Raw genomic sequence first — 24,345 nt, 5'->3', positions numbered from 1 at the left:
TAAATGCATATGACACAGACCTATTAAGACCTATTAATGTATATGGTATATCTTATACCTCTTAACAACATTTATTTGTGGTGTTTTATTTATTTTGTGTTTTTTAAGACAGGGTTTCACTGTGTAGCCCTGGCTGTCCTCAAACTCTGCTGCTCTGTAGACCAGGCTGGCCTTAGACTCAGAGGTTGCCTGCCTTTGCCTCCTGAGTGCTGGAGTTAGGTGTGAGCTACCATCAACATGCTAGAGAATGGCTTAAGAGTTTTTTTTTTTTTTCTTTTTTGGGTGTGTGTATATGTGTGTGTGCCTGCCTCTAAATATATTGAAAAATGAATTTTATACTCTAAGTGGAAAAATTGTGTGGTATATGAATTCTATATCAATAAGATAATTTCTGTTTACAAAAAATTGCAACCAAAACATTGTAAAGATAAAAATATGTCTAGAGAGAAATAAATTGTATTTTCTGAAATAAAGTTACATTTGAAGATGCAGAGAGGCATCAAGGGATAATTCAATTCCACAAGCAGCATTATCCACATAAGAATCACCTGGGGTGTCTACTAACTATGCAGATTCCAGAGCTCTGCCCAGGTTTATAGGCTGGCTAGAAAGAGGCTCTAGCTCCAGATTTAATGGCCATTCCAAATGGTGCTAATGATGCCTGAATCAGAACCATTGGTCTCTCAGTCAGTGGCATTTAACACCACCTAGGAATCTGTTAGAAATACATGTTTCAGGTCTCTCCCAGAGGTAATAATTGGAACGTGGGGAGGACCTCAGCAGTCTGTGACAAGCTTTCCAGGTGACTCATACCATAGCTATTTTGAGAACTACTGGGTTAGGGAATCAGAAGTGTGAACTTTAACCACTGACCTGCCTAATTAATGCAGGTAGATTGGCTACTAACTGGCTACTAAAATGGCTGGGGTGTTGCAAAGACTGCCAGGGAAAGGACTCAAGGGATGATCCAGAGGCTCCGACAGAGGAACTTAGCTAGTACCTGTGACGTAAACAAAGTCCTATCCAGTAAGAAATAAAGGAAGATAGATTCTCAGCCTCGAAAGGGAAATGGGGCTAGAGATAAAGCTCAGCTGATAGAGCGCTTGCCTAGCTTGCATGAAGTCCTAGGCCCAGTCCCCAGCTGGGCATAAACTGGATGTGTGCATGCCCGTAATCCCAGCCCTTGGAAATTAGAGGCAGGAGGATCAGAAATTCGTTATCATTCTTGGCTATATGGGGAATTTGAGGTCAGCCTGGGGTACATAAGACCCTGTTTCAAATAGATATGTTTTTAAAAGTGAAGAGATTGTTTATCATGGCGTCTAGGCGTAAACCCAGGGCCAGAAAAATAGAAACATACATACATATATACATACATATATGGAAACTACAAGGAAATCTACTTTTTGGCTCAATATGACAAGTTGTTTAGCAGAACTCTTCAAAGATGTGATAGGTTTATTTCAGAGGATGATGAACTCTCTTCTGCTCTGTTTATTCCTGAATAAGCAGAAAAATCACTTGGTAGGGATTTAGAAACATTCAAGCGTTAGGTCATTCAAGCATCTGGTCTCTACTTAGACCTGTTGATGATTTTTAAGATTCTCCTTGACTGAATTTATGATTTCATGTTTGAGTTCTGTTTGTCCTAGTGAAATTTCATTACACAGTCATGGCTTCCCCCCACCACCACCATGTGGTTGCTGGGAATTGAATCCGGGTCCTGTGAAAGAGCAGCCAGTGCTCTTAACCACTGAGCCATCTCTATAGCCCCCTTTAAAAAAGTTTTAAAAAGAGAAAGCTAATTGTAACCCGTGGACTTTAAAAATGTAAGAGGGTATCTTCTGGTCAATTTTCAGCTATGTAGACTTTGAATTAAAGCTGTATGTGATGTCTTTATCTCTGTAATTCCTTTTTTAAATGATTTATTTATTTTTATTTATGTACAATGGTGTTTCACCTGCATGTGAGGGTCCCAGATCTCCTGGAAATGGAGTTACAGACAGTTGTGAACTGCCATGTGGGTCCTGGGAATTGAACCTGGGTCTTCTGGAAGAGCACCTGGTGCTCTTAACCACTGAGCCATCTCTCCGGCCCTGTAATTCTTGTATATTACACATTTAGGTACTAATAAATTTCCCTATACTCATTTTAGGAAAAAGTACTCAGGAAGCATTTAACTTTGGGTGTGATTACTTAACTAGATAAATAATCCTTTGATTAATTCAGGTGTAGTTTGTTTTCCTTGAATTATGTGATTAATATTTTACATTTTTTTCAGGGTATATTATTGTAATGCTATTTTACTTTAGTGTTCTTTCTAGGCTTAGGAATGGTATTTGTAATTTAATGTATTTAACATCAAATTTTTTTTTTTACTGTCAGATCTCTTGTGCTAACTTTATACAATAATAAACATATATGTCATGGTGGATGTGTGGAGATCAAAGGACAATGAGGGGTTTTTTACTCTACTAAGTAGATTCTGAGGATTGAACTCAGGCTGTCAGGCATGGGAGCAAATGACCATCTCACTGATCTAACAGTGATAACTCTTACCATGGTGCCTAGTAGGATCACTGAGGTTGTCTACTGACTTAGACATATACTCGAGTGGACAATGACTGCTTATGTTTTTTTTTTTTGTTTGTTTTATTTTGTTTTTCAAGACAGGGTTTCTCTGTGTAGCCCTGGCTGCCCAGGAATTCACTCTGTAGACTAGGCTGACCTCAAATTCACAGAGATCTGCCTGCTTCTGCCTCCCAAGTACTGGGATTAAAGTCATACACCACTACCACACACTTTAAGTGTTGTGTTTATTGTATGCTTTGTTACTGGAGTTGTGGTCACTTCAGATTATTTAATAATAGCCAATAATGTGTTCACCGCTTCATTCAAATAAAATGCTGATGCTCTCTTTTCAGGACTTGGAGGGAGTGGATATCATCTTAGGAGTCTGCTCTAGTGGCCTTTTGGTTTACAAAGATAAATTGAGAATTAATCGTTTCCCTTGGCCCAAAGTGCTAAAGATTTCTTACAAACGTAGCAGCTTCTTCATCAAGATTCGGCCTGGAGAGGTATGCAACTTCGGTTTCTCTTCTCTCCAACCAAACAGGGACTTCTAGCTGGGCATGGTCAACAAATGCTTGTAATCCTTGTACTTGTAATCCTGGAGGTTGAAACAGGAAGAGAATTGCAAGTTCAGGGTGAGCCTGAATTACATAGGAAATGTAATTAGAATGAATGAATCACTGGGCAGGGGTGGCACAGGACTTTAATTCTAGAGGCAAGCAGGTCTCTGAGTTTGAGGACAGCCAGGTCTACACAGAGAAACCCCTGTCTTCAAAAACTAAAAACCAAAAAAAAAAAAAAAAAAGGAATGAATGAATGAATCAAACATTTCATTTCCCATTATGTCATCTAAGAAGTCTTTGATGGGGGGATGTCCTGTCTGTATATATGTTCCTCTTATTGGTTGATGAGTAAAACGCTGATTGGCCAGTAGCCAGGCAGGGAGTATAGGCAGAGCTACCAGATGAGGAGAATGCTGGGGAGAGGAGGCAGAGAAGGGCTGCCAGAGGCAGACACCATATAGTTACTGAGAAGATAAGATGCTGGACATTCTCCAGTAAGATAAGACCATGTAGAAATACATAGATTAATAGTTATGGGTTAATAATTAAGAGAGAGCTAGCCAGTAAGAAGCCTAAGCAACCAGCCAAACAGTTTATAGTTAATGTAAGTCTCTGTGTTTATTTGGGACTGAAGGTGGCAGGATCAGACAGAGCAGAACCTCTATCTATAAGTCTTTATATTAGCTACTCCCAGCACTTGTGAGATGGAGAAAGGAGGATCAGGACTTCCAGGCCTGTCCACATAAGAACTGTTTCAAATACCTAGAAACAGGTATTTGAAAGCAAAACTAAGTAATCAGTGGTCAAATTTCAGTATATACCCATCTAATTTTAGCTATTATGTTGAAGATCTATGGTGATACAACAAAATTAATTGTTTAAGTAGGAGTTAAATTTTTAAAGTTTTGTTTTGTTTTTTACACAGAATCTCTTTCTCTGGCTGTCCTGGAGACTTGTTTAATTTTCATTGTTCATGTGGGGAAGGGATGTGTGTATGGGTCTGTGCACATGAATGTAGGTGCCCCAGAAGGCCAGAGACTTTGAATACCCTGGATCAGAGCTGCAGGCAATTGTGAACCACTTGACGTGGGTGCCAGGAACTGAGTCCTGTGTAAGAGCAAAATGACATTTTTTTTAAAGCTTTATACCACTCCCTAGATCAAAGACTTGGGAAAAATTGGAAGCTGAGCTTCCTTATACTCAAGAAGATTAATAACTTTTCTGTCCCAGTCCATTTGAAGATGGAATGAGATGGCTGGAGAGCTCTGGGTAGAGAAGCCCAGTCCAGGCTTATGGATAGTGGTTTTGTGTGTGTGTGTGTGTGTGTGTGTGTGTGTGTGTGTGTGTGTGTGTGTGTGTGTGTCACCATCTGCTGGTGAAGAGTGGTACTGTCTCAGCCTGGAAATTCTGGATGTGCCTTGAAGCACTGTTTCATACTATAATCTCTCAATTGAAATTCAGGAATTTCTGAGACAGTGTCTAACTGTGTAGACCCAGCTTGAACTTGTAAAGATCTGCTTTCCCTGTCTGCCAGTGCTGACATTAAAAGGCATGCACCACCATGCCTGGATAACCAAGAAATGTTTATTAAACAGGTTTTTTTCCCCCTTTTTTTTTGTGCCAGTGACTATTCTAGGGGCTCTAAATATAACAGTAAGTAAAAAGATGTCATTTTTCAACCAATTGCATTTTACTATAATAAAGGAGGAAAATGTAGACACACAGAAATATTAATAGCTGTTATGGGAAGTCCTTGCCTTTGAAGTCTCAACTGTCTAATATATAGTGAAAATACATAATTCTTTCTCAAAGCAGTTGAGCACAACAGGACTCTGAAAAGTGGGGTGCCATGACTACAGCAGAGGTTGCTCATTTTTTAACTGAGTGAACAGTTTCTTCATGTGTAGTTTGGTATCTAGTCATACTGCTGCTGCCAATAACATACTCGGAGCAATCCTGCTTCCTTTTCCATCTTACAAATGTGCTTGAGGTAGAAACAAAGGGGCCAAACCAAAAGTATGTGTTTCTAGTAGCCCTTGCCTTCCAGTATGGTTTACTTCAGCCAGAAAGGTCTTCACAGGTCAGTTAAATAGGAAAAGGAAACTTGTAATCATCCAAGAACAAGGAAAGAAGTGCCAGAGACTTACTGCATAATGTAGTGACTATAGGTTACAAATGACCGTGTTCTTGAAAATTGCTCAGAGGTTCACTAGCATGTGTGAGGCCTGGGTTTAATATTTAGCACTGACCCCCCCCCCAAAAAAAAAACACTGTGAAAATGAGTTCTTGCCACAAAACAATAAACAAAAACCAAAACAAACAAAAAAGGCTTATGAGTTAGTCTGTATGCCAATTTGCTTCATTTGGTTGTTCTACAATATGCCAAACATGCTGAATACTCTCAATACTTACAATTTTCACTTGTCAATTTAAAAATTAAAAAAATCTGGGCTGGACAAGGAGGAACATAATTTTAATCTCAGAGTTCCATGATTTATATAGCCAGGCTAGTTAGGGCAACATAGTGAGACCCTGCCTTAAAAAAAGAAGAGAAAAAGTAATCTGGTTTGAGATAAATGTTTAGCTCCCATTACTAATTCCTATTGTGTAATAATATTGACTGGCTGGAGAGATGACTGGATGTCTCATTCCCTGATTATTGAGTAATCTAAAGTTACAAATGTAGGTGTGTGCCTAAAGAAATGCAGTTCTAGAAGTTACAAGTTGACTAGATTGTGTCTCATAAGGATCACAGAGTATTGTGTATATTCTTAAAAAAACAAATAAGATTCATAAGTAATAGAAGACATATTTACTGGCCTTTTTGCTTTAGAAAAAGCCTCCCTCAGTGAGCAGATTTCTTTTAATAAGAAAAAAATTTAATGTAGCATTTAAAAATATATATATTGTGTATATGGATATTTTGCCTGCATGTACATCTGTGCACCACATGTATGCCTAGTACCCATGGAGGTCAGAAGAATGTATTGGATCCCTGGGGTATGGAGTAACAGATAGTTATGAGCCACTGTGTGGGTTCTGGAAATTGAACCCCAGTTCTCTGGAACCACTGAACCATCTCTGCAACCCCAAGACATTCTTTGTATTTAAAATCATCTCTTTGATGGTGTCCTATTTCTCTGGCTCTGTTTCACTATAATTTAGTAATATTTATGTTTTGTGTTAATTTGTATCTTTAAAGCAAGAACAATATGAAAGTACCATTGGCTTCAAGCTTCCTAGTTACCGAGCAGCTAAAAAGCTATGGAAAGTCTGTGTGGAGCATCATACGTTTTTCAGGTATTGTTCTCACTCAAGCAGTTCTCAGGGATACATTATTTGTACATATTTATTTTGAACCTGCTATTGAAATTGTCTCCTCTGCAAGGCTGGCACTTTATTTAGCTCAGGTGAGAGTGAATCAAGGAAACTAATCAAGGAAAGTGAATCTAGTTCTCCCTCTTGGTTGGAAAGCATGTCCCAGCATTCCCAGAGTGCCTTTCTATGCACTCTAACAGGGCAGCAGAAGTGAGGAGTAAGGCCTGGTATTTGTTAGAGGCTCTGGTTGTTCTCACGGCGGCTCAACTCAGTCCTGGACTTGGGTTGTTACAGTTCAGCCTCCCGATGGCTTTGTAGCCTTAAGTAACTTCATCCCAGAATGTTTTAATATCCAGTGTCTGTAAAATGAAGAAAACATTTCTTCAAGGATGTAGTGTAAAGCCTACAGTGCTATCAGCCATTTTGAAAGCCATAAAATCTTATTTATAGAGACTTAAGTGTTTTTAATATAGGTTCCAACTAAACTTATTCTGATTTCTTGAGATATGGCATAGACTTACAATATTGCTTGACTAGAAATCTCTTAACTACTAAAAAACCATAAGAATTTGGAAACGCTTTTATTCTTGGTTGATTTTTAGTTATTTATAGTCACAATAATAAAATAATGAAGTAGCACAATTATGATTTTTCTCTCCCAGACTGACTTCTACAGACACCATTCCCAAAAGTAAATTTCTTGCCCTGGGATCTAAATTTCGATACAGTGGCCGGACTCAAGCTCAGACCAGACAAGCCAGTGCTCTGATTGACAGGCCTGCTCCGCACTTTGAACGGACAGCAAGCAAACGTGCGTCCAGGAGCCTTGATGGAGGTTTGTATTAGATATTATTGTGCTCTTTAGAGAAAGAAAAAGGAAGTATAAGGGTTTTTGTTTGGTTGTTTTTTTTGCATTGTTTTGAGAGAGTGTGTACTATATCTCAGACTGGCCTCCAGCTCCTTAGCCTCCTGTCCTGACCTCCTGGAGCTGGGGTGGTAAACATGCCAGCATGCCCAACTGGGAAGTATGGTTATTTATAAGAGAATCCGACTGTCTTTGGTTTACAAAGAACCTCAGTGGTAAAGTGAATGGGTGCTACTGTCTAATTCAGACCCAAGAAAGTCAGGCTGGGGTGCTGCTGTTCACCTTTGACCCTAGCACTCCCAGCACTCAGAGGCAGAAGCAGGTGGATCTCTGTGCCAGCCCGGACTACATAGCAAGTTCCAGGCAGACAGAGCTGCATAGAGAGACTCTGTCTCAAAAACATACAAACAAAAATCCCAACAATGGAGTTAAGAAAACCATCTTAAGAAAATGAGAACTGAAGTTTGACTGCAGGGCAGCAATGGATAAAGACCAATAGATTTATATCAATATTTAACTCATTTTTACTTTGTTTAGTCACTTTTTTTTACATCTGCTATGTACTTAGTATTCCCTGGAGATACTGGTATGGGAATCAAATATGGCCTCTGTCTTCATGGAGTTTTATTCCATAGGTAGAGATAGAAACAAAACAAAATAACTTCAGGTGGTCATGAGTGCTATGAAGAAAATAAAATGCAAGAAATGATGTACAGAGCGTCCCTAAGTGGGGAGATTAGGGGGCTGTTTCGGATTAGGTAATCTAGTTAAATTCAGAAGGTTCCCCAGAAGAATGTCATTCAGCTGAGACCTGAACTATGAGACGTAACTGGCAATCCCAAAGTCTGGATGGAGCATTCCAGATGAAAGAGTAGCAAGTACATATCCTTGAAGGGAGGAGTGAGCTTTGTCTGTCCCATAGAACTTTCTGTGCCAGTGAAAACGTGTTGTGATGTTGATTTAGAACCACTGTATGTGGTTGATAAGAACCTGAAACGTGGCTGCTGCTGAGGAACTGAGCTTTCCGTTTAAGAACAATTGTCCGGGCAGCACAGGTGTAAATTCTAGTAAGCACAGGGGAGAGGAATGTGGGGGAGAGATGATGGCAGCTTGCTTAAGTAATGTCCACTGCAGTGGAAAGCAATTAGGGGTTCATTTTGTAAGTAGGGCTGGCAGCATTGCTAATAAATTAAGTATCGGAAATGGCAAGGAAAAGAAAACCAAGTTTTATTCCTGTGTTTGGTCATTTGGTGGAAAGAGGGACTCCAGAAGGAGGCAGAGTCTGGGATGTAGAGAAGCAAGGTTTCTGTTTTGTGTTGTCACTCGACCTCCATCCCTTTGCTGTGTTCAGATGATACTATGGGGAGCTTCTTCCTGACCCAGTAGGCCCTGGCCTCCGGTTGAGCTTCCATGTGAGGAGCTGGATTTTAAAGCGATTTTCCATATATGAAAACTGATGGTGGAAAGTCTCAGAGAGGCTGAGGATCAACTATCTGACCAGTTATCATTTTCCTTTTTCTTGACGGAACGGATCAAACCCAGGACCGTAGGCATGCTAGCCATTGAGCTATGTCCTAACCCTGAATTAAAGTGTGTACACGCACAAGTGTGCACTGCAGTAGGTGTGTGTGTTGTACAATTCACATGGAGGCCAGAGGTTGACATCAAGGGCATTCCATGGTCACATTCCACCTATATTTTGAGACAAGGTCACTCCTGGAGCTTACCAGTTTGATAGGTTGGCTGGTCAGTGAGCTCCAGGGCTCATCTCCCCAACCCAGGGCTAAATTTACAGATGTTACTTAGGTGATGCATATGTGTTGAGGATCTGAAATCAATTTTGCCCAACATATTATTAAAATAGTAGCCCATAAAAAAATAAATATAAGGACTGGAGTATGATGTTAAAAGTTATTTATATTTAGAATTCATCAACTATTTTTCTGTTGAGTATTTTTCCCCAACTCTCCTACAGTTAGTGTCTTCCACATTCCACAGATGAGGAAACTCGAGTCTCTTTTTCTAGCACCACGGTGTGTGACTGAGGTTTACGTGTGATGTTCGGGGTTTGGATCTTGCCTGTTTCCTATTGCTATTCTCATGATCCTCCTGCCTCTGCCTTCTTCGGCAAATCCTACCAGTGTGCACCACCACAGCTCTTGTTGCTTTTCTTAGTGAGGGATGCTCGTTGTAACTGGTATTTTGCAGTTTCTGAACTATTGCCGCCTCTGTGTCTAACCATTAGTTTTTATATTTGTGTGTACTTTCCCATACACAGTAGGAATACCAAAGACATAAATCATTTGGCTCTGCAGTATTAGTATTGGATTAGAACCAAATTCATGTGACAAATAGCACATGATGAAAGCAAGGGCTATGTTTCTGTGATTCCAGGCAGAGTTGAATTAATTCTTTGAGAGGAGGTGTGAATACACATGTAATATGAGGCTTTAACACAACTGTGAGAAAAATATTTTGTCATTTTCCTTGTTTTGTTAGGTTTGCCTTGCCATCTGCCACTCTTGCATTGACTAGCTTAGAGCACCCATTAGCAACAGGGACTTGCAAGCGGCCACAGATCTGTCATTGTAAGATGAAATAGGCTCTGTGTTTCTGCTGTTCTTCTGCTAGGCATCCTCTGAGAAATTCTTCCTCTGGAGACCATTACAGGATAATAAGTGTTTCTCTCTTGGTGTCATATGTATAAGATAGTTGTAACTTTACATTTTTTCAATCTGTTCTAGCTTAAAGAAATCCATTGTTTTGCTTCATTTTTGAAGTTTATAAATCTAAATGTATCAGAATAAATTGCATTCAGTAGTCTGAAGAGAAAGGAATGTATGTAACAAAATTGTGAGGTTTTCATGAAAGAGTATTGAAACTAAAAGTCTCAGTACAAAAAATGGCCCCTTATCTGAAATAGTAGTCAGAGCCATTGAAATGGCTAGGTGGGTAAGACCCTCAAACAAGCAAACAAATAAAAAACAAAACAAAATTAAATCACATTTTTAAAAATGTACTTTCTTAAAACAGTGTCAAATTAGTAAGCTTTGTTACAAAATATATGGGTATTTTCTTTTTAAACCCTAAAAGAAGAGAACGAAGGCTAAAAGCTAAAGCTAATGAATGTTTCTTGTTTTATTTTGTGATGCTGCAGATGGGACCTAGCACCTCCTGCTTGCTAGGCAGTCTGTCACTGAGCTATAGCCCCAATCCCTGTATTGAATTAAGTTATCTAAAGTATAGATGCCATATAGGTCAAACCCAAGCAGCAGTTAAGTATGTGCAGAGGTTTTTATTGTCAGCCCGTCTTGTTTATTCTCTCCAAAGTGGTCTAGGTGGGCTTCTCCCCTAACTAGGGTTTCTCAGCCTCAGCAACTTTTGCCTCTATGCACTAGATGTCAGCACCTCCTTTCTCTGCCCCAGCTGTGCCACCAAAAAACATCTGCAGACATTGTCAAATTTGCCCTGGGGGGAAATAAGCCCTGGTTGACAGCCAGGTTCTGTCCTTTAGAGAACAGGCTGTAAGACATTGGTTAAGGTGAGGAGGGGCCTCCGTTAGCTTATGCTTCGTTTTTGGATGAGAGAAGCTTTTGAATTAATGTTAATCATATGATTTATTAAAGGAGAATGTCTGGCTCAAAGATTTGCCTTCACGCACATCAAACAGTAGTAGTCCCGGTCTTATCATTGGAAGAGCCATTTATCAGTTGTTTTGTAATCATTCTGTAGAGCTTCACTGAAAAGAACAAAAAAAAAAAAAAACAAGAAAACAGACTTCATTTCCCCTCTAGTCAGATGCTAGGTTCCTGAAACCATCTAAAAGCAAACAGATGCTTATTTCAAAAAGGCTTATTGGGAGAGCCGTCCTTGTTAAGTTTTTTTTTTTTTTTTAAGCTAGTAGATATAAATTAAATGGTTTTGCTTCCTTTCTTCAGTCTGCCCTGAATTCAGCATTTATAAAATAGTCATTAAGATGTCCTAGTTTCTCTGTTGAGGATGCATTTGTCTTGTAGCCTGCCATCAGGTATCTTGAAAAACACAAATAATTTGTGTTTTGCCTTCTGTATGATACATACAAGATTCACAGTTTCACCCTGTGACTTAAGGACAGGGACAGACACTTGCCTTCATCTATTTTTCTTCACTTAGCAGCAGCTGCCGAGTCCACAGACCGAAGTCCTCGGCCCACCTCTGCACCAGCCATTGCTCAGAGTCAGGTCACAGAAGGGCCAGGGGCACCTGTCAAAAAAACACAGAAGGAAGCTGCGAAGGTTGAAGCCAAAGGGGAAGAGGAGCCGCCTGAGCAAGCTGAGCCAGAGCCCACAGAAGCATGGAAGGTATGTCTTAGAGACCTTACATCAGCTAATGCACGTTCTGAGTTACAGATGTTTTCAGAGCAACTGGTTCTTACAGATTCCCAACAAAGTTGCTTTTTCTCATTGTTTCTAAAAGAAATCGTCTCTTAACAACCTCTTGTATATTTTTGTAGAACTTGATTTCCAAATGATATTTCATCAAGCACATTTATATAGCTATTTAAAGTCTTTCTAATTTTTTAGGGTTATTTTTTTATTTTATGTGTATGAGTGTTTTGTTTGAATTTATGTATGTGCACCATGTGCATGCCCGGTGTCCTCAGAGGTCAGAAGAAGGCATCAGATCCCCTGGAACTACAGTATGAGCCACCATGTGGGTGCTGAGAGTCAAACCCAGGTCCTCTGCAAGGGCAGCCAGTGCTCTTAACTGCTGCATCATCTCTCCAGCCCAGTTCTTTAGACAGTACACAGCTAGCTGAGGAGAAGATCTGTTGTGTGGGAGAAGTTATGCTGCTGAGTTGAGTATACCCATAGTCCCTGCACTGAGCTGAAAAATCACCAGTTAATTAGCAAATCTCCAAGAAGTCATAACTGGGCTGGTCTTATTTATATGTTCAAGCTTTTAAAATAACATTTACACAATGCTAGTTTAGGTCTGTTAAAGTAGATGCAGTTCTCACTGTTGTTAAGGGACTATGGGAAAAGGCCTTCATAAGAATGACATTTCACTGCCTGGTGGTGGTGGTAACACACAACTTTAGTCCCAGCACTTGAGAGGCAGAGGCAGAGGCAGGTGGATCTCTGTGAGTTCAAGGCCAGCCTGGTCTACAGAGTGAGTTCCAGGACAGCCGGAAACCCTGTCTCAAAAAACCAAAACAAACAACAAAAAAAAAAAAGATATTTTATGTTAAGACCTGTTCTTTTGGAGCCAGCTCAATGTCTGATTTAATATAGAACAGTAGACAGCTATTTTTTTAATTGTTAAATTTCTGTCTTTAAGTGAATGAGTAATGAGTTTTTACACTTTTGTAACTAGCCTGGTGCCCATGACATTAATCTTCAGGCTCTGTGTGGCCTTTGAATACCTGCTTGTTTTTTAATGTTATAATTTACCAGCTAGCACTTCAGACTATGTAGGCTATTGCAGGGGCTCTTCCTGAATGGCTAAGATACCTCTGGTCTTCTGCTGTCTCGCTGTTTGTTTTCCTTCTGCCCATAAAACTTGCAGGTACTTCAAAAGTAGGTTCCTTCTGCTCTTGGAACTTTGGCAGAATGAAGTGGGTTTTCTGTTTACCAGGCTAGCCTCGAACTCCTGCACTCACAAAACCCTGGGACTATAGGCATGCCCCACTGCTCCCTTCTTTTTGGCCTTACTTCTTAAACTGAAGCAGTGGCACTTCATTTTCTGCTGCTAGATTCTAAGGACCCAGAAGGACATTATTGGTTTAACAAAGAACTTAAGCTTCATGAGATAATTTAAAACTAGTATTTGTAGAGTATACATAATTCTATGAAGACATTATGTCTGCTTTAATTCGGGCATGGTGGCACATGTCTATAATTCCAGATCTTGGGAAATGGAGTTGGAGGCCAGCCCAGGCTACATAGTGAAACTCCTGTCTCAAAAACAAACAAACAAACTGAAGACAGACATTTTCTTCATTTTATTACTTAAGAAAAGCTAAGCTCAGACAAGTGAACTAACGTGCTCACTGGGATCTAGACTAGAATGACCCGATTGTTAATTGCTCCTGGTAGTTAGAAGTAGTATGGTTGGGGGTGTGTATATGTTTGGCAGTGTTACAAAGGCTGCTATTACCTAATTTTTTTTTAAATTCAACCTAGGGAAAATAGCACAGTGACATTGTTCTCCAGAGCAGTGCTGCTTTGTGTGATTTAAAAGATATGTCAAAAACCACAAGTTGATGAGGTTCTGTAAAAAAATGAGTAATATAACAAAACTGATTTAACCCTTAAGTTTCTAAATTTAAAATATATGGCACTTCATTCAGTACTTGCCCTATTGTGTTTCCTCATCGTAATCAGGTTTTAAAATAATTACTCCAGTTTCTGAATATAAGATGGTTATTTCTAGAGGTATTCCAAAGATACACAGGCATCCCTAGGATAGTATTCATCTGCTACTACTGAGCATAAATCTTGCCTGTCTGCCAAACGCGTGGTTCCAGCTTTCTAGAGAGGAGACTGTAATGTTGGATGCTTCAGCTGAGGTGGAATAGTTGCACGTCACTACAGTTTGTTTGTAATTTATTTTGATGCGCTCTTTTTTGATAAACTGAAGAGTAAAATCGTCTCCGTAAATGTACTGATCAACTAACAGACTCTTGTATTTATCTGTTTGGTGTCTTGCATGCTTTATTATTTTAACTATAAAAACTATTTCTACCATGTATATTACACATTTATATCTCTATTTATCAATCTGTTCTTAAATATGATTTAAAGTACTTCTAGGGCTGGGAAGATGACTAAGTGAATCAAGTGTTTGCTTGACCTCAGGTCTTCAAAACCCTCATAAGAAGCCACATGCAATAACACTTGTGTCTGTGAGGCAGAATCAGGAAGACATGACACACACCTCAGTGGGCAAGAGAGACCCTGTCTTGAGCAAGGTAGAAGCTGAAACTGACACACACACACACACACACACACACACACACACACACACAGCCCTTCCAGGACATTGCTTTAGTGTGTACTTTTTTATACAAATAAATATTAAAATGTTTTCATCAACAGAATGATGAGCTCAGTTTTCATTTTTGGTAGTGTGGCTATCCATATCACCACTTCAGCCTTGAATCTCTGATGATGAACTAACAGATTGTACTGGGAGTAAAACCTCCCCTTTTGTGGTGATCATTTTTCAGCACATTTAACCCCCAGCTTCATGAAGCTGTTTAACTATTCATGGAACCCTGCTAACCTAAAATGTTTCACTATTTTATCTCTTAAATATAGGTGGAAAAAACCCACATCGAGGTCACAGTACCTACCTCAAATGGTGACCAAACACAGGTTTGTGCCAATAGGCCGCTTGTCCCTTCCCTCCACCCCAGTTTTAAATTCCCCCCACTCCACTTTCTTTAAAAGTAAATAAAAGGTTTGAACAGACTTCAACGAGCCAATATGTTATCTTTTTTTTCCTTTATTGAATTGTGGCAAAACAGAAGCCTGCAGGAAAAACTGAAGACCTGATAAGAGTGAGGAAGGTCAGCCATTTTCTGCTCTCACACAAACTACCCTGCCATTCCACCCGTGCCGATGACTGTGTTAAAAAGACAGTGGTCCAGCCCTTGATTTTCCTCATTAGAGAGCCAGTCAGTATGTGGGGAACCTTCAAACAGTATAGTTGGGATGAGTATTTACACACACACACACACACACACACACAGAAATTAGAACCTTAGACTGTTTGCTGACTGGTTTTATCAAAGTAAGCTTCAGCAGAGAACTATCTTAACAAAATGTAGTGGTGAGGGGCAGACCTGTCTTTCATAAAGAACTTTCCCAATGGCATCATAATATTAGACTCATTAACATTTTATATACATTTATCACAAAAGCCATCACAACAACAGCACCTTCTAGCATTAATAGTATGAATTTAACTGCTGTGTGCTTATTTCCCAGCCTCAGAGTGGGATGAACCAGTTTTTACTGGATATACTTGTTACCCATTTGAATACAGAACACTGTAGAATTCAAGATACTGTAATATTCATAAGTATAAAACATTCCAGAAAGCTAATTTTTTTTAAAAACAGAATTTCTCCTCCACTCCATGATATATGGTGAGATAATATATATATATATACACATATATATATATATATATCTCAAAGGATAATATTCAAGTAGTTAAATTTTAAAAACAAACATAAAACAGCTTATTGTAAAGCTGGGCGGTAGTGGCGCATGCCTTTAAACCTAGTACCTGGGAGGCAGAGGCAGGCAGATCTCTGTGAGTTCAAGGCTACCTTGGTCTACAAAGCTACATAGAGAAACCCTGTCTCTAAGAATAAAAATAAAAAAACCAAAAAGCAAACAAACAACCCAGCTTATTGTGTTAGAAACTATGAAGCCAGGAGCACTGTCTATTTAAATAACATCATCTCAGCTTTCCATTGTTTGCAGACAAAGTCATCCATTCTTTTCTGGTAACTGTGTGTCCTTGTAGTTCTGTGACCATTTCATGTTGGCATATGCTGCATTGCAACATTTACTTTTAACTGTTTTTTTGTTTGTTTGTTTGCCAATTTGCAGTTTGTTCCCCTGCAAGAACAACATTTTAATTTTTTATGCTTCTGTTTTTTTTCCCTTTTCATTTTCACAGAAAAAGAGAGAGAGACTAGATGGTGAAAACATTTATATCAGACATAGCAATTTAATGTTGGAGGTTTGTATGAACTTGAAGCTTATTTCAGTTGGTTGCCTGGAACCTTCTGCATTCTTTGCTGATCCCCTTCATCCTTTGCTGCGTTTGGTTTTGCATGACACTGCATGTGAGATTTTTAGGTTTAAAGTGCTTTTGCATGTTGGTAAACACGAAGATATGCAATCATCTCTCCTAACTTTTAGTTTCCATCTCATTTTATCTAGAAAAATATATGATTGGAGCTGTCTCCCCCTCTCATGGTCCTGCCGTTTTACCCCCTTTCAGAAAATTCAAACATCATTCCCACAAGTTTCTTGAATTTTCCAAGAATATAAAAACTCCAAGAAACAAATTTGCACTGTTTTTTTTTTTTTTTCTTGTTTCCTGAACTGAGAAGAGTATCAAAAAAGAGGGAAAGTGATCACAATTAATAAGGGCTTGCTCATTGGAGATAGCACAAGATTGTTAAAGGAAGACACAAGAAAGAAGGAATCCTAAGGGCCTTTTCCTATTACATTCAGTGTTAACCAGATTTTTACCTCAATTCATATACTTTATCAAGGCTAGAGCTACACATTGGATATGAAATGCAAAAGCAAACTGGATATTAGAGGAACTCAGTGATAAAAAATTAAGGTAATTGGAATTATTCTCTGTGGAAGAAAGGAAGACCAGTGTAATTTGTACACTGGGAAGTTGAAGTATAGAAGCTGAAGGCTACATAACAATTCAAGGCAGAACCAAAAGAAACGAGAATAAACTCATCTCACAGGGAGTTAGCTTCCCTGTGAAGGAAACAACCAATGTGGTTTCTGCTGGCAGGAAGCTTACAGTGTGGGGAACTGGTGGGAGAGGAATAAAGATGAGTGAAGAGCCATGCCATAGTTACAGGCTGTCAGGGAAAACTGTAGGAGATGAACACTGTGCTTTGCTACAGGCAGCGAGGTCCCTATGGAGTTAGCATTTCCAATAGCTGTCTTGCCTTGGCCTCTTGAAGGCATTGCAGGAGGGTGCCATTGTATCCAGTGGGGTAGCATTTAATTGAGACTTGAGACCTGAAAGGACAGCCTTGTATTAAATATCTCCAATATGAAAGATTGAAGAAACTTGAAAAAACAAAAACAAACAGGTCTCTGGTCAGGCATGTAGGATTGTGGCTACATGAGACCTAGTCTCAAAACAAAAACAAAACAACCAACAAAAAAGGGCCCAAACATATATTAAAAATAGGTTTCTCTAGGGACATGGGAGGATGGAGGGAGAGGGAACTGGGATTGATATATAAAATAAGATTATTTCTAATTTAAATAAAAAAGTAGATTTCTCATTACTAATATGGCCTGTAAAGATTATTTAATTTAATTTCATTTTTTTCATTTTTTGTTAGCTATACTTTTAATATCTGCTATATAAGGTACATTAATACAAATAATAAAAATTGTGAATGGTCTTCATTAATTGCATATTGAATGATAGACACAATGCCAAGTGCTTTACACACACATATATGTGTGTGTGTGTATATATATGTATATATATGTGTGTGTCTGTGTATACACACACACATGAGACTACATATATATATATATATATATATATATATATATATATATCCTTATATAACATAAAATTTCTAAGTTCAGACTCAAACTTAGAAGCTGGCTGTCTCTGTCTTAGCCCGTACCTGAGGCCTGAATTGTCTTTGGAGATTAGGAAGGACAAGAGTAGTTTGGTGATCACCTCTTCTCAGTGCTATATCTCCCCACTTTAAATGCGAACATTCTCTGAACCTGTTGTGCCAATCATATATTTGTCATTCATTCCACGAGGTGTGTTGTTGCTTCTGAGACTCACAAATTTCCTGCATTATGCTGTGTTTTCTTCCGTGGCATTTTACTGAGAGCCCTGAGAGGGGATTTCTGAATAAGTGTGTGTTTGGAATTTAAAATTACTAACTGCCTTTTGAGAACATTTAACAAAGTGTTTGGTTTTTATTTAAGATGATACCCCTCAAAACTTATCTAACCTGAATGTAACATGACATAATTTGACCATCATTCCTTAGTTATTATTTAAAAAAAAAAAAAAATATCCCTAAGGAAGTTCTCTCAAGTTATCTGTCACTCTGGCAGTTTTTTTTTTTTTTTTTTTTTTTTTTTTTTTAAGCATTCTTTCCCACCTTCTCTTATCACACCCCCACTAATGCTTTGTTCTGGCACAAATAAGGTCGAGTTCATTTTTAGATCTACCGCCTCCTCCTCCAGCTCCCAGAGAGAACCTGTAGCAAATGTCTATGACAAACTCTATTTGGAACAGGTCCCTTTGAGATCTTAATTTTATTCTGTGCCCCCACAGGTTTCCACAAAGGCAGCTAAGAAGGATGGAGAAAGCTCCCTCAGAAGCTTCAGTTTTATTGAAAAAAATGTATCTTTCTCAGGTTCCAAATCAATCAAAATCTATACTAGAAGAGTTACAGATCAGCAGGCTCAGCTCAGGCTGGGTCAGAATTGTGTTTATCACATTATCTCTTGGTCGTTTTCGTTTTGCCTTGTTTGTCCTTTTAATCAGCATAAATGTGTTCAGTTGTTCTTGTCCAAAACAGATTTAACACCAGTCGGGAGCTGGGTGACACTCTCACAAGCCTAATGGGGCTCGGTTGCTCAGCTAAGACTGAGCTCGCACATGCTTTTCTTCAGCTGGTTAGGGCACCCTCCCTTCTCACCCAAGCTCTTGTTCCTGAGATACACTCACATTTCTTCTTAGTAAGCAAGAAATGCTCTTTGTGGGAGCTACAGTTACTTTTGAGGCTAGTTTTCTCTTTGCACTCTAAGCAAATACACATGAGTCAGTTCTTGCAAAAACAGAAAAGAGTCTAGTTTATGAGTTTCTGAAGGAGCAATTCCAGAGTCCAGATGTCATGTGGGTCCCGGGTTTTTGTTTTTTTTTTTTTGTTTTGTTTTGTTTTATTGTTTTCTCCTTGATGATGGTTTGGAGAAAGTTTTATTTAGTTAGGATCTTTCTTGCTTGCAGGGAAAAAAAATTGTAAACACATGTTGTAAAAAATACTAAATTCCAGCCGGGTGTTGGTGGCATACGCCTTTAACCAGCACTCAGGAGGCAGAGGCAGGTGGATCTCTGTGAGTTGGAGGCCAGCCTGGTCTACAGAGTGAGTTCCAGGACAGACTCCAAAGCAATACATAGAAACCCTGTCTTGAAAAACCAAAAAAAATAGAAAAAAGAAAAGAAAAACCAAAAAAACTAAATTCCACTTTATTTTGTTTTTATTTTTGTTTTCCAAAATGAAATTATTTCCCACAATGCCAAAAATAGATAAATCCCAAAGTTCACAGCATGTAGGGAGATCTATTTAGCATCATGCTTTTCTTAGATATAATGCTACCCTGATGGGAAATAAACATGAGATTGTTTTTATGGCTTCAGGTTGCAGCTATTGTGACCTGAAACTCAAACTTTTGAGTTTTTCTTTGTGTGTGTGTGTGTGTGTATGTGTGTGTATTGTTAGACAAAGACCAGTTGAGTCTTTGTTTTCAAGTTAAATTTATCAGATACCTTTTGATCTGATGTCCTGTGTAAAAAATTATTATGTATCTCTTTTTAACCACAAAAAATCTGAATATGTCTTAGCCTATGCTTTATTATCCTTAGTTTCTATCATCTCTCCCAAGAATGTTATCTTAAAGAGCTTTTCATCTACCTCTAGTTGTCCAGTATTCCCGCTGCTGGAACAACTGTATTGTTTTAAATTATCCAGGAGAGACATGAGAGTCTGTTGACAGTCATTGGAAGTGTTGATGATCAAATCCAAGGCTGTGTGTATACTAATAAGCACTCTACCACTGAGCTACCCACCCAGCCCCAGTAAGTCCTTATTTTGTATTGTATTAAGAGAAATGAAACTGGGAAACCATAAGGTTTTTATAGAATATGAGTATATATATATTTATTTGTGAAGTGTGAGGACTGAAGTTCAATGCCTAGAACCCAAGTAAAAGTGCTGGGCATGGAAGTGCATACTTGTAATCCCAGAGCTGGGGGAGTGAACACAGAGCATCCCTGACCTGGTGGTCCAGGCCAACGAGAGACTCTGCTTCAAGAGGAGGTAGAAGTGTTTCTGAGGGGATCCCTTAGGTTGTTCTTTGACCTGTACTTGCACACACACATACATATGCATTATTTTAAAAAAAAATCTTTGAAGTCATTTTATTTTTTTAGCAGTAATAACAATTGGCTTTTGGATGCTGGAACTAGGGATTTCAGTAATAAATTCCTGGGTCAAAAAAAGTCTTAGTAATAGAGAAGCAAAAGTATTACAATGGACAGAGAGGGACACTGCAAGGATAGCAGCTAGTAGAAGTTGAGGTCATTCCCCAGTTTCCCTATTGCTATCTCCATCCTGCCTGAGCTGAGCCTAAGTCAGTTCTCATCCAGCTGAGCTAATTGAACTGTGAGGTTACCTTTTCAGGATGAGGAGGTGGTGGTCTGGTTTTGCATCTTTGTGGAAGAGGCATTACACAATTACAGAGCAAGCTCTTTGTGGGCAGCTTAACCTCCAAGAGCTGTGGGACTGCGATGCTTCACTGCTTCCAAGTACAGCACTTTGTTTAGAAACAAACAAACAAACAAAAACCAGGAAAGAAAGAGAGGCAAACAATGTTGTACGTTTACAATCCTAATGCAGAACACAGGCCAGTCACATCTGCGCTGGATGTGGTGTTTCCTGCCAGTGCCTAGTCTCTAATAGGTTGCCCCTGGTGTGTTTTTTGTCCCAACTATTTATTGTTTTACATCTTTGTCCTTTCAACTGTAGGATTTAGACAAGAGTCAAGAAGAAATAAAAAAGCATCACGCCAGCATCAGTGAACTGAAAAAGAACTTTATGGAATCTGTACCTGAGCCACGGCCTAGCGAGTGGGACAAGCGCTTATCCACACACTCGCCCTTCCGAACTCTTAACATCAATGGCCAAGTCCCTACTGGAGATGGAGTAAGTACTTTGTCCACATGACTGTGAGGCTGAATGCAATAGGTATTTTAATTATGTATGTTAATATTCTGTACCTGAAAGTCTAGAGCTGAAATTTGGCTTTATAGCAGTTTGTTGCTGCTGTAAAAAAAAAACATTAATAGTCAAACACTCCTGATCATTTACACAGTTCAATTGTAGGAGGCCTTTAGCATTACTAGTGGATGTCTGGGCTCTGAGAACTGCTCGAAGCTGCCTGCTTCTGGCTATTTTTTCTTTTTTTTTCTTTTTTTTTTTTTTTTTGTGTGTGTGTGTGTGTGTGTGTTTATAAATTGACTTCAAGCCAGTAAAGCTTTGTTTATATTAAAAAATGTGCCTTCCAGGACCAGAGAGCTTGCTAAACTTAGTAAGGTCACAACTGGAAGGGAGTACATTTTTTTAAAAACTTTATTTGAACATTTGTACAACTTAGAAATGTCTGGAATGATTGCTCATGGTTATATAAGAAACAAAGGAGGCCCTGAAGCCAGAGAATGTAGAACACTCAGTTTCACAAAAACAACTGATGATTTATCTTGAATAACATCAAACCTTCAACCAGCTGTTTTATGAGGCAATTCCAATCAGAAGAGGCCAGCGATACCTTTCGGTGTCTGTTTTCTACTATTGTTACTGTTTCCTACTTTGGAAACCCTACCTCAGAATAAATAGATCTGTTTAGAGATAGTATCTTGTCAAACTTACATCTAAAAAGTCTTTATCTCTAGCCAGTGTGCCATTTATATAAACAGTCACCATAACTTAATGACTGATTGTATATTTTTTAATTGTGTGCTTGTTTTGCTTCTTCCCAACAATTGATGCTCTAGTTGAGAAAGGCAAACTAATATCCCCAATCAAAACTTGAGGTTTACCAGGCATGCCCCTGTGTCATACTCCATGTGAGGCTGAGGCAGAAGGATTGCCTGAGTTTAGGGTTTTGAAACAAAACTGGATAACATAGTGAGACATTTTCCCAAAACAAAACACAAATTGTGTTTACATTTTTTTTTTTTTTTTAGGATTCTTGGTAAGTTATCCAGTTATATAATTTATTACTTAGTTTCTGCAGCTGCAGACAGGGATAAAAATTCTTCCAAGAAAACCTGTTCTGTTTTTCAAATTTAGATTAAAATCAGCTAAGAGATTCACAATTGAGGTGGGAGGACTCCTCAGTAACAGGCAGCTGAGCAGTTATTGGGGTTGTAGGATACGGTTGTTCCCGATCATTGTCCTCTCAGACCTTGTTCCCAGACATACATGCCCATTACTTTTGTGTCCTTAGTTTATAGTATATACTTTAAACTGTGAAAATAACCCCTCCTGGGTAAGACCATCACTCTGAAAGGCAGATAATTGATGTGTCCTCAGAAATAAGACTCATAAAGGTCCAAGGATAGTTGCAGTTTGATCGACTGAGAGGGTCTGGCCGTCAAAGCTTAATGAAATGCTCTGAATAAGCCATTTGTCTTGTTGGGCCTGTTTATAGAATGGGTGATCTCAAATGCCCTTGCTTATTCTGGTGTTCTACACACGAGATAGCTTGTTGCTATCTCATCTGTTTATCCCCTACAAACTGTACTTGTATATTTTTCTAGTTCTGTTTTGAATTCTGAAAGTAGTTTGAAAAAGTAACTTGATGCTGCCTTGGATGTCATTGGGTAAATTTGTATTGGTCTGCATTTTCAGAAAATAGCATATGTCTTTGAATAGAAACCCTTTAGAAATCACCCTAAGACTAGTTTGGGGATGGCAGTGCCATTCTGTGAACTTTAAATAAATGACTTCTTATAAACTCAAATCAATTCCTGAGGGATGCTCAAATAATTTTAGCTTTACACACACACACACACACACACACACACACACACACACACACACACACACCTGTATTCCCTCTGAATGAATATGAATGATGGACTAAATGACTATACTGTCTTAATCTTTTGTATGGGGACAACTCTAGTTTTTGGCATATCTTTTTATGGTTAGGTTAATGTTTCTGTTCTCTGGGGATACGTGTCCTACCTTTGGCAGCATTGTTGTTGCATTGCAAGGCAACTGAACTTTATATAATTTGTGTATGACCAGGTGAAGAAAACTCCTGCCCTCCCCTCGGAAAGAAAGGTTGGTGGGCCAGAGGTAATGCTGCTGCTGTGACTGCGCTGCACAATAGAACTTGCTCTGGTCATGGCTCTAAGCAGAGATCCCAGAACTCAGCAACAGTGGCTGAACAATTCTTTTCTTTTGCTACACTAGTAAATCCACACCCACAGCCTTTGGCCTAACATATCATACTTGCAGCATCTGCCACAGTTTTCAATTTGCTTTTTTCAGTGCATGGCTGGTTGAAAAAGCTGCATGAAGATGTTAATATGTACTCAGAGAGAAAATAAATTTAATTATACCCTATTCTTTTTATGTTGTCTTTCTTCTCCCACCTTGTTTTCATTTAAAAATCATCATGATTTTGCATCCTATCTTTCCCTTTTATTCTTTTTGCTGACCAGTCCCCTAGCTACTTTCTCCCTGATACATATCACTTAGGGGTGTGCAAAGAACCAGTATTCAACTTCCAAACTGACCAGAGAAGGCTAGCGCAACTAAGAGAACTCAGAGCCAAGTTTTTCCTTTCATAGAGACTTTCTGCATTGACCACAGACAGCAGAATACAGAGCCGCAGGAGGAGAAAAGTCTCAGTTGGGGATAGATCTTCCCGTAAAAGTTATCAGAAGTGTTTACTGAGTATATAACCCTTCATGATGATCATTACTATTTTGGTCAGGGTTCTAAGGCTGTGCAACTGTTGGATCTTGTGGGAATGTATTTTCCTTTCTTTTCTTGTTTTTCTTTGTCCCTGTTCCCACCCCAGGGTAGACCCTGGAGGCACATTATAAATATTTATACATTTTGTTCTTATTTTGACGTTTTTACTACCTCTATTCCCCCTAAGCAAAATCTAATTCTCATACTGAGCTATTGCATTGAAGTCTTTTTGAAGAGACATGAAAATTGCTCTTTATATTCTGCCATTCTATTAGTTAGTCAGAGTAACTTTACTTGTGACAGGAAGAATGCTTCATTATTGACATTGCCTGATCCAGTGATTATTTGTGCACTAAAGCAGTTTCAAGCAACTTGGAATCCATATGTGAAAGAAAATCCTGTGTGAACAGCCTCAGTGAGGGAATAAATGATAGAATGAAGGAAAGCCAGTGATTGCTTGAACTTTCAAGTATTCCAATGCCAATTTATTCAAAACATTAAATTTTAATTTAATTACATAG

At 38.8% G+C, this 24,345-nt stretch overlaps 1 protein-coding gene across 9 annotated transcripts in view; it reads left to right on the top strand.

Annotated features, from left to right (window-relative positions):
* The window catches only part of Epb41 (erythrocyte membrane protein band 4.1), a 118,246-nt gene that overhangs the window by 65,453 nt on the left and 28,448 nt on the right, over positions 1-24,345 (top strand). For 2 of the 9 annotated variants that reach the window (XM_051188963.1, XM_051188967.1), the window contains exons 9-17: positions 2,925-3,077; positions 6,337-6,434; positions 7,115-7,287; positions 11,470-11,657; positions 14,619-14,675; positions 14,828-14,869; positions 15,994-16,056; positions 20,864-21,040; positions 23,150-23,200. In XM_051188963.1, coding sequence (XP_051044920.1) covers positions 2,925-3,077; positions 6,337-6,434; positions 7,115-7,287; positions 11,470-11,657; positions 14,619-14,675; positions 14,828-14,869; positions 15,994-16,056; positions 20,864-21,040; positions 23,150-23,200 — 1,002 coding nt within the window. Of the gene's footprint in view, positions 1-2,924; positions 3,078-6,336; positions 6,435-7,114; positions 7,288-11,469; positions 11,658-14,618; positions 14,676-14,827; positions 14,870-15,993; positions 16,057-20,863; positions 21,041-23,149; positions 23,201-23,568; positions 24,174-24,345 lie in introns of those variants that run through there. The other 7 variants (XM_051188966.1, XM_051188964.1, XM_051188969.1 and 4 more) reach the window with 5 other exon arrangements.

This window comes from Phodopus roborovskii, unplaced genomic scaffold (assembly GCF_943737965.1).
Source record: "Phodopus roborovskii unplaced genomic scaffold, PHOROB, whole genome shotgun sequence".
In the NCBI taxonomy this organism is placed as follows: Eukaryota; Metazoa; Chordata; class Mammalia; order Rodentia; family Cricetidae; genus Phodopus; species Phodopus roborovskii.
The sequence above is the reverse complement of the archived record's forward strand: the minus strand, read 5'-3'. Positions and strand labels throughout refer to the sequence as shown.